The 11,270-nt window shown below is 36.6% G+C and overlaps 1 protein-coding gene across 1 annotated transcript; it reads right to left on the bottom strand.

Annotated features, from left to right (window-relative positions):
* Positions 1-1,053: 1,053 nt before the first annotated feature.
* Positions 1,054-10,739, bottom strand: LOC111337218 (transcription intermediary factor 1-alpha). Its single transcript, XM_088734942.1, has 8 exons — positions 8,672-10,739; positions 6,261-6,535; positions 5,950-6,116; positions 5,578-5,636; positions 5,313-5,383; positions 4,604-4,678; positions 3,958-4,110; positions 1,054-3,204 (listed from the first exon to the last, which is right to left on the bottom strand). Exons 1-8 carry the CDS (start codon positions 10,458-10,460, stop codon positions 3,052-3,054), a joined length of 2,742 nt encoding a protein of 913 aa, XP_088591068.1. The 5' UTR covers positions 10,461-10,739; the 3' UTR covers positions 1,054-3,051.
* Between the last annotated feature and the right edge of the window lie 531 nt (positions 10,740-11,270).

The raw sequence follows: 11,270 nt of genomic DNA, 5'->3' as shown, positions 1-11,270 counted from the left end.
AGCTAAATTTGCTGTTCTTTGTTTCTTTATTCCTCTCACTGAAAGCTTTTTACAAAAGGGGAATCCTTGTTTACAATATTTGCCTCATTAGCATAAGCAATTTAGTTTCTGATGAAGCTAAAAATAGATCAGTTCTGAATATCAAAAGGTCAAAGTACTATTAACTCAGCCAATGAATACGAGCCTGATGCATTGAATACTTTTTGTGCAACACGAGTTTAAAAACTCAAAATTTTACATAGAATGTATGAGCTCATTAGCACTTTTGCCACCCAGAAATTTTGCAATTTTTGATGGACTATTTCTCCTTGAATATTACACCCAAAGAGCTAAAAATTTCACCATGTACTAAGGTTTTCTAGCTCTTTAGCTGCCTGAAGTAAATTTGTATCTAACATGCTTCGTTAAAGCATTCTACCGCTGTTCCCCGTTCGCAAAGCATTCGCATACGCAAAGCCATATGCAAATGAGCAAAAATGTAAACAATGATGTCAGCATGAATCTGCCTATAGCTCACAGAATGCCATCTCATTCAAGAGATACAAGCTTCTCATTCATTAAGGCTAGACCATAGCATTTGAAATTCTCAATCACCAATTCTTACAACAGTACTATGCAAGTATAGTTTGTGATTGATAATCTACATTCCTGATGTAGAATTATGCATGCAATCACTCATCCACCTTCTTGGGTTCATAGTTCTACATGGTTTGTAGAAGACCTTCAGTGGCCAGGGGAGGGAGGCTACTGTCACTAACCACAGTTTGAGCATTTGAGGAAAAAAAGAAGAAAAAACAACCTCTAAGACTTAGCAATTGGACAATTCTAGACAAAGTTGAAGATTTGAATTTATCTTGAGGTTCTTCTTTGTTTTGTTGTCACTATTCCTGCTTCTTTGAGTTAAAGCTTCTTTGTTTTCTTCGTTCTTTTTTCTTTTCCCTATATGACAATCCATTTATGTTTGGATTGGGCAATCTAAACCAATCCTCTGTAAAGTTACCCAAAATGCTCTGTTATGGATCACACAAACATTACCAAATTCCACTTTGATAATGGTGTTGAAAATTTACATCAACTTTATTTATGAAGAAGGATTGATCCCCAGAATGCACAGTTAGAGTAAACACTACCTGACTCCAACAACAACGCTGAAACAAAATTCTAATCTAAGTACAGAAGTAGCAGATACCTTAAATTAATGCCTGCACTGGAAAATGCACTCTGACCTCATGCATACACAAATATCAATCAATGGATTGTCAAACAAACAGCCATTTTAAATTGAAACGAATGTTTGTATTTTGCTCTATACTTCATGGACTAATGTAATGTTTTTCTCAATTCAATACAATATGGACAAGTATGAACACTAAAATATAGGCTTGGTTGCCATTACACACCCAGTTAAAGTCTCCATAGAATTACTGTGAAACCTATAAAAATTGTGAACACCAGTGGTGTTAATAGAATTTTATCGTGTTCAAAGGAAAGAGCCAATCAGATTATGAATAAACCACACGCATGTAACAGTAATTAGTCTCTGGTTTCCAGGTTTGATCACATTTCTCAATGGGTTAAATTCAATTCAGAGTGCTCACAATTTGCAAAGTCTCACTATAAAAATGGGAATTCCTAGCTGTTGAAATAGAATCAAGAACTACAGTGACAAGTGCATTTAGCAGAACTAGAAAGTAATATTAAGGCCTCAATTACTCCTACATGTACATTTAATGCAAAAGGAACCTGTACTCAACATACACCTCCATAGGGTGGATGCAGACACATCTCTGATTACTGAAATTATTGGAAAATAAAGGTCTCTAGGTGGCTCTGCACTAATCCCACCAATGTTCTTTTCCTTATCCAAACAAATATCAATATACTGATTGCCAGTCCGTGATAAAAGTTGTTTTTGAGTTCAGGTACAAAAGTCATGAGTGGTTTTTTCACAGTGATCCAAACATGATGTCATCCAGCACATGGGAAAGTACCTCAAGTTGTCTGTCGATGATTGTGAATTTGCGTGGTGCACTTTAAAGCACCAAATAAAAAATACAGTAGTCACAATTCATCAATCATGCATTGTAAAGAAGAGTCAAAAACAAATGGGAGACAAACCTATAAAACCATAAGCAAGGTTGAGTACGTTCATTTGAGCTTTCCGTTTGATCTGACTTGTAACCAGCAAAAAAAAACAGAAGAGTGAATTATCTAATTGTTACATGTATTTTCACACGATCTTGCATTAGATTTTCTCATTTCCTCTTTATTCATTCTATTTCAAGTTGTCACCCATAACTTGAAAACCCAAAATAGGAATACTGAAAAGAACCAGTAATCCCCTATTTACAACTCTTACTTTTTTTCATGCTGTTATTCTTTTGAGCATGTTTGAATATGCAGTGAGACAACAATAAAATTTTAAAACTGAGGTGTTTTGTTTCCATAAAAAGAATTAAATACTTTGTCACAACAATTAGACTTTCAAATACTCTTTACTAACACTGAAACATAGTTACATTTCAAATGCTTACATTTCCTCCAACAACACAGAGTGCATCACTATCTTAATCTCTTCAGGTAACTACTTGTATGTCATGTTCATGAACAAGTTTTGCACTTTCCTCTTGGAAATCTAGCACACATTACAAACATTGGCAGTAGACCTGCATAACAAGTAAATGCTTTTTTTCATGAAGTACCCTTCAACTACAAATATCTGACCATTAATTCTCCTTTCTACCCCCATCTATTTCCCTGTGAATTAGCAGAGAGAATTTGGTGTCAGAATAACATAACACCATCCAGCTGATTAATTTCACTATTATCATGTTGCTGGATAAATTACTGATACTGTGAGGATACCATAGAGACTAACCTCACATGGGGAGTCAGAGGGATAAAAATGACCAAAGCTGGCCAAACATCAAGAATAAAAAAATATGGCGAACAGTATTAAAGAATATTTAGATTAATAATATGAGGGAAAAATGGATGTTCAATTCTAGCTACCACCAGTAAATTACATCTCATATTCACAAATTAATGAACTTATGGATTCAATATATACATGCGAGCTTCATCTTTCTTTCTCTTTGGTTTTGGTTCTCCAGTTGCCTCAACAAACTCAGGGATGTACTTTTTCAGTAAAGTATCAAAATATAATTCAAGGTTGTGACCCATTTTCCCAACTTCAGATGTTGCCTGAGAAAAAATTACAAAGTACGGAAAGTTAAACGTTTGTCATTAACAGTTCTGTACAGTTAACAATCTATAAGCCCCAGCTAGACAACTGCATTCTACAAGTGGTTAACCTTACAAAGTTGGTATTGCATCATCACCTCAACTGTATTGGATTTCATATGCTTGAATGCTTTCTGTTAACATTCATTAATACTATGTAATAATTTGAATATATCAACAAAGTTGAAATGGTAAATTGGCCAATGTTAAGATTATAAAAGCTGACGTTTCGAGCGTTAGCCCTTTGTCGGAGCTCCAACAAAGGGCTAACGCTCGAAATGTCAGCTTTTATAATCGTAACGGTGGCCAATTTACCATTTCAACTTTGTTGATATATTCAAATTACTTCGTTACCCCCACCGACGCAGCCCCAAACAGCTTTTTTAGAAACTATCAACCTCTTTTCATTAATACTATGTAGGCTAAGGAGGTAAAGTGTCAAAACACCCAATGAGTTTGTCTCTGTTTCCACAACATGACGTGATCTGTAGTATTACTTCTCCCACAACCTCCCTGGATGGAATGCCTCTCCATCATAATTATATAATACCCTGAGGGATAGATGCTACACATTCATACAAATAACTAGGTCCATGCACCCTGGACCCCTTAAACTTGAGAGAATGACTTTGCCATAAACTACTGCTAAGCATCACATATATTGAGACTACAGTTTCAATGCTTAATAGTTAAAAAATAACAAGAAACATTTACCTCATTAAATATTGCACAATTGTCAAAGATTAATCGGCAATCACCAACAAACTCACTGAAGCTTTGGTAATGAGCAAAGTTTTGAGTTTGAAGCTTGGCACGAACATTTGACAGATCCATTGGCTTTGAAATAACTTTATAGTAATTAGGAACCTTTAAAAGAAATGACAAAAAGCAAGTTTAGGTAAATTTTAGTATATAGAAAATAGAAGAGCCTTTGTATTGAGACAAATCTCCCTAAAGATTAGGGAGAGAAAGTTAAATCTTTAGTCCTAAAACTTAATGCAACAGTCAGTGGCCTTGAAAAAACTCGAAGGGAACAGAGCCTATTGTTTACAGAACACAAGTACGAGAGGGAAGGAATAAGTACTGGCAAGTGAATCTGAGCTCACAGCAATATGCCAACTTCACTGATGTTCACCAATAATTATAATAATGCACACCAGCCAAATGATCACATCTTGTGTCTCTAGCTAATTTATAAAATAGTATTACTGCATGGTCTATGTTAAAATCTGTCACATACATCTGTCTGTTTCTAAGGCAAGGTAAATATTTAACCAGTGAATTGGAAAACAGCTACTACTAAAACAATTATTTTGAGTTAACAGTTATTTACCTTTAAGTAACAAATATATACACTAACCGATTTACTGACTCGTTGTTGAAATGGAATACTGTCTGTATGACAATACAGCTCGAGAAGAATCTTTTCACAAGCCTGAAGGGCAAAAAGAATCTGGCTTACTTTTAAACTCTCACACTAAGAGATAAATGAACAGACTGACCAAAAAAATCACATGAAAAAGGACTGACACATCCTGGGAGACCCAGGGGCTCTTCTGCCCTTAACTTGAAATTGACTCACAGCCCCTGGGTCTCTGAGGATGGGACTGACATGACATCAAGCTTAACATGGCTTACCAAGTTCTTGAATAAATATAATTATCAACTTAGGAACAGTTTGGAATTAACAATAAAATCTCATGACCTCCTAACAAAGATACATACTGTAATCTGTTGGGTTAATTAGCTTTCATATCTAAGAAGTTAGATGGGCTGACATTCACATTCATTCAGTGGGACAAGAAAACCTGTTACTTTTGGCTGTATGCAACTGAATAACATAATGAATGCCGAGGAAAATACAGTTTTGCTAACCACAACAAAGAAATCAGTTCGTGAGTGGTACTTTACTACTTACTACATTTCCTGTTCATTCTATAGCTACAATACAGTTGTACTTTAAAACCATTGCAATTCATTAAGTTTAAAAGACATTGTATAAATGCTGAAAGAGTTCTCTATTACTTAACCCAAGGTATTGAGAAAGTGCAACCTAAAACAAGGATTACCTTTCTCTCATACTCAGTCAGACCACTGCGAGAGGACCGTCTCTTATTGCCTGGCTGAACAATTTCCTTATCTTTTAGGCAAAAGGTAAAACAAGAAATTCAATATTAAGTAGTATTTGAGTTCCCTAATACAGGCTTATTTATTCATGAATTTGTAGTGTCTCTAATTATCTAATTATCAAAGATAAGTTAGAAAATTAAAGACAAACTTTTTACAACTTTTTTCCATATTTTCTTTTTTTAAATTTCATTACATTTTTCATACCTTTCTGTTTTAACGAACTCCAATCAACCTCCTGACATAAACCACAGCTCCAAGAGTCACTGTTTAAGATGAAAAATACTTCAATTTACATTTGTTCTTGAGAAATTTTTATCTCAGTAGCCTTAGCAGGTTAAATTTGAAAAATGCTGACTTTCCCTAAGTCCAATGTTATGGTCTAGCATTATGCTTAAAGCATTTAAGGGGTCAACTAAGCTGTGTCAAGGTTACAAAATAAATAAGATAGATTACCATGAAAAAGGACTGAGCAAGCAGAAAAAAGTTTGAAACTGACCAAGTCTGCAACTTCTTGATTCAATTTTGTACAATGAACTTGTTACAAACAAAGCAAAATTCACATCCTTACGAACAAACCTTGGAGTAGCAGAAAGGTAAGGTACATGACACTGTAAGTGGTACACTTTAGGGCATGTGTCGCAGCAAAGAAGTTCTCCACCATTGCGACACACTGCACACCAATCATCATTTGAACTGGTCTCCTCAATTCCACTCTCTCCACTGGTGGTGTCATCTTGTTGCTGCTGTGGGTTAAAAATGCCAAACATTAGCAGCAAATATATGTCACATCAGCAAGAAGGATTACTGGTAATAAGATGTCAAATATAAACAGTCTGCCATCCACTTTACTACAGAAGTTTCTCATGACATGCAAACTACTTCCCTACCTTCTTCATTGATTCATGACATGGGGAGAATTCTGAAGGGGATTCTGGTTTTTCCTGCTTGACCATGACTGGTGGTGGGGAGGAGGTTGCAACAGGGGATTCAACTGGATCAGGAATTCCCTGGGAACTATTGCTTCTCTTTTTCACTGGGAGCAATTTGGGAACCTGGGGAGAAACTCCAGGGTCAAACAATTCTTGAGAGCTGTGACTTCTCTTTAACACAGGAAGTAATCTGGGCACCTTTGAATCCCCAATACCAGTCGGAGAGGTTGCACCTGAAAAATTTAGTATCTCTTTTAAAAAACATCTTTTAATAAATAGGGGGTATTCCTTTGCCTCCATTATGTAAAATGTATCCATCTCAAGCTACTCCCAGCATAAGGCCATTTTCCTTGACAACTTGTTAAGACTTCTTTAGCTGTCTGCATGGGTCTACAGAGGCATTGCGGAAGACTAAAAGAGTTAGAGTATCTTAGAAGAAAAAGAGAAAAAAAACGTAGTATAGATGTTTATAGGATGGCTTATCTCTGAGTACACCATCTAGTTATTTCATTATTGCTAAGAAACATTTCATTCATTTTGGGTTTCTCTAATAAAGTAGAGAAATCATCTGATATGAAATCATTTAAAATAACACAAATGCATGCGAAAATAATAGCCTCTTTCCAGCTCACTATTACTAAAAGACATTCTATTCATTTTGTGCTTTAGCGAAATGCTAAATTGCTTTATTTAGCTACAGAAGCCGACTCATTGTTTCATCGAAAGAAACTGAAATAAGGCACTTGAATTTTACTTTCTGATTCCTAAGTTTTAAAGTTTTGCCTATCAATAAGGCATCTTTCTCCAGTTCCTCTTTACATAGCCAAAAAAGACTTTAAACAAAAAAATCATTGTATAACCTTGAATGATTCTAAGAGAAGAATTTATGTGGTTCTCATTCTTTCTTGATTCCAATCTTATGTTTGGCTACCTTAAATTGAGCAAATTACTGCACCTAAAGTTTAAACATAACTGTTACTCAACTTCTTCAGGCCAAAATTTCTTAGGTTAGCTGTTCACTATTACAAGGTAAGGTTCCAGTCAAGTTAATATTGGAGAAAATGGAACAAGACATCGTCATCCAGTTTACAAGTTTAATCAATCAATATGTGACAACAGATAAATGTGGCATATGACTTAGTGCTTGCTGAAGTATTTTGCAATCCTACAGCAAAACATATACTTTTTTCTCATACATCAATATGCTGCTTGATGGATGACACAATCTTTTCTCTTGATCCCATTCTCTTACAATGGTACTGGATATAATTGTATTGTACTAGAAAATTCAAATTTAGTCATAGTTAAAATGATCTCTTATTTTTTTAAGTCAAGGTGAAATCAAGGTTTTGGGACAATTTTGCCAAACATAAAATCAGAATCAAGAAAGAACAAAATCAAGAGTTTTTATTCTTCTCTGGTAGCCTTTTAAAATACTTCAATGGCAAAGATTACGAGGTTTTCACACTTTTTGACTAGTAAAATTTTAATGTCAAGAAAATAAAAATGTTGTAGAGTCCAGTTATTTAAAAGATTGTCTGGTCGTATAACTCTTGACAACTATTACTATATTTATTTCATCTAAGGAAACAGTAAGAAAATCTTAATAATGATTCCTATTGCATGAGCTAAAGCAAAAGGGAAATGACTCCTTCCTTGTAGATTTGAATTCAAGAAATTGTCCTATTTAAAAATATAATCTTACAAGATTTGTTCCACAAGTCACAACAATGATACAAATCTGGAGCACAAATCTTCCAAATAAGTAACATTGCTTTGACTGCTGGAAACCCAACACATAAAAATACACCAATCCTCTCAAGCTAGGATTTTGAGTACATCTGTTTAAACAAAGTAAAATACCTCCCACCAAAATGGCAACATTTACCTCTATTTTAAATTCAACCTTTCAACACTGAAAAGGACATGAGATCCATTCCAAGTGATTTTAGAAATAATACAAATTATTTACATGCAAATGAATGTGATTAAATTTTAGAAACTACTTACAGGAAGAGGCAAGTCACTATAAAAAATAAGTCCATTAAAATAACTGGGATATCTCCTTTAGGTTTCAACCTTTACATACTGACCTAGGAGGACATGTTTGGACAAGCAGCTAGATTTTATTTCAAAAGGCAACAAAAAAATAAAGTACAGATGAATTTAAAATGAATGGCTTTTAATTCCAAGTACCATAACATTTGGCACACAACAAAGAAACCTGATTACCCATGGCCTTTTCATGAAATGTGGAAAAATACAAATGTTTTCTGAACTACTAAAGGGGTGATACTGTTCATCTTTAAAAAAAAAAAAAAAAAAAAAAAAAAATACATTTACAGGCTAACAGAGATTAACTACATTACCTTTCAAGACTTGAGTTGATGCCTCACTGGCTGCTGGTTGGTCATCCCAACCATTTTGTTTCAATGAAGAAGCTGATGAGTCACTGAGCGGTGATGTGCTCTGGTGACTATGGTTGCTTCCAGTGCTGGGTGGTCTGGGTGGAGGAGATTTGATCACAATTTTACTACCAATATCCTGGAAATGCCGTAAAGGAAGGGTGTTACCATTTCGAATAGGGCGTGGGGGTGACAAGCGGGTGATACTTGACAAGTTACTGACGTTTGGGCTCCTCTGTCCGAAAGAAAAGCTGTTGGTGGAAATTCCAGTTCCTGGTTTCACAGTAAGGCTCCGTGTTGCAGATGGTAATGGCAAGCGAGACAAGCCATTTGCCGGCACCACGCCAACTTTGGCATTCATGTTGATGCCTGCACCAGATGGGTGAACTATAGCAGCCTGAAGGGAGGGGTACTTTGTAGGAAAGGTCTGGCTTCCTGGAGGTCCTAAGCGCTTATTGACCGCAGAAAGAGCTTCAATAGGATTGGGTCTTGAAGAACTGCTTGAACAAACCGGGAGATTTGACATAGCCATTGATACAGTGCTGTTTGACAGACCAGTGAAACTACCAGTATTGGACAATCCACGAAATGAATTGGTATTAGTTCTATCAGCTGGAGTCATAACACTTCCAAGTTTAGCAATCACAGCACAGAGCTTTTCCGTTTCAACAGAGAATTTCAAATCACTATGAGCTACAGGGAGTACATTGTATTTCAAGCTTAACAGATTTTGTATTCTTGAACTGAGCTGTCTTTTACTATACAACAGTCCCATGTCGCTACCATTCTTTAATACATGTCTGGTGAAGCCATAATTATGTTGAAGGATCTTTTGCATCAAGCGGAGATCTTTATTCTGCTTGGACAAAAGTTTGTGTTTAAAAAGTACAAGAGCTTTTAATTCTTGCAACAAAACGTTCTCTCTTTGTTTGACAGCTTTCACAAGCATTTCCGATGACTTTTTTATTTCAGATACAATGGTTTCCTCGCGTTCTTGTAAACCTTTCGCCGCTTTTTCAACTTCGCGAATTGAGTCAGTCAAAGGCTGCGCTTGTTCGTACAGTCGATTTAATTGTCCCCTTAGGTTATCCCTATAGTTCACTGCTGCCTCTTTTATGAACTGGTATTTATGATCTTTATGTTCAAGAAGCTGACAGTCCCTGCAAGTTAGTTTTTCGCAGTTAGCACAGAAGAGTTTAAGGGCTTCTTGAGGGTGTGTACCACAAAAAATCGGTTTCACGTCCGAGGACTCAGAGTTTTCCAAATACTCGGCCTCAGACTGTATTTTATGATCCTTCGTTACTCTCACACGCTGATGGGCAGAAACACACGCATCGCAGAGCCAATCGCTGCAGTTCAAACAAAAAGACGAAGCTGGACTGTTGTCTTCGCAAGAAGTGCAGAAACGGTTTACGTTTTCTTGGTTTCTTTGCAGTTTTCCCATGTTCTCTAAGACAAACTGGTTATCCAGGAAGCCTAGTACTCCTTTTGTAGGAACCAAAAACTCTTGACCACAATTTGGACATTTCAGTCTTGGGATCGAATTCGAAGATCTACTGGCAGAGGTCGAAGGGACTTTCTCTCGCTGTTGTTCGGCAAAACGTTCCTCCAAGCAATTTAAACAAAAAGAGTGAAGGCAAGGTAAAAGCTTCGGGCTTGTGTCTACCGGCGGCTTTTTACAAAGCCCACACAGCATAAAAACGGACTCTTCTTCTTGATCATCAGCGCTACCTGTAGCACTTCCTTCGCTCATTTTGGTGCCAGAGGAATCGTCTTAACTATTGTGCAAATGGCCCACCAACAACCACCGAGTCGCCTGTGCCTTACTCAAAATGGCGGGATAATGAACATGGCTTCCGCGCTTCCATTGACAAGAAATCATCCCGTGACGTCATCAGAGTAGCATTTCGCATTTATGAATATTTCACAACAAGTTCAATTCCTTTGTTGTTAGCTCAGATTCGCTCGTTTCGATTCAATTTTGTATCTTGATTTTATAAAGACTTACCGGGTACTTAAAAATCAGCGCCGAAAAATAGTTTGTGAGTTGAAAAAGATACAACTATAGACGATCAACCATGGGTCGAGACGGGGCGCGAACTCGAAAATACACGCAAAACAAGCAAAGACGGACATTAAAACAATGCGAATCTAATTGATCATGCATTCCACCGACACTTCCGACAAGTTATTGTCAAGTCCAATCGAGTGGATGACTGGAGGGTCAAAACCTTACTTGGTAAATAACAAACGCAGAACTTGCTTCCGCCTATTACGACAGGACACCCCAGACCACTGTCCCTCACACACGCATATACACACGCCCACCAGGAAAAGGCTTAAATATCTTTTGTTTCTGCCGCAATCTTTGAAAGTTTGCCTGTTGTTCAGACACAACTACAACAATACAGAAATTTTGAAAAAATATGGTTTTGATCGTCACTCATTGCAGGCTTTTTTTCGTCCGATAGTCTCTCCTTATTTGGTGCCTACATATTAAGTTTCAACATCGAGTACCCCTTCATTTTAGGGGTGGATTTAGAAGGGATCGTGAGAGATCGCC

Source organism: Stylophora pistillata, chromosome 10 (assembly GCF_964205215.1).
Source record: "Stylophora pistillata chromosome 10, jaStyPist1.2, whole genome shotgun sequence".
NCBI lineage: Eukaryota > Metazoa > Cnidaria > Anthozoa > Scleractinia > Pocilloporidae > Stylophora > Stylophora pistillata.
The sequence above is the reverse complement of the archived record's forward strand: the minus strand, read 5'-3'. Positions and strand labels throughout refer to the sequence as shown.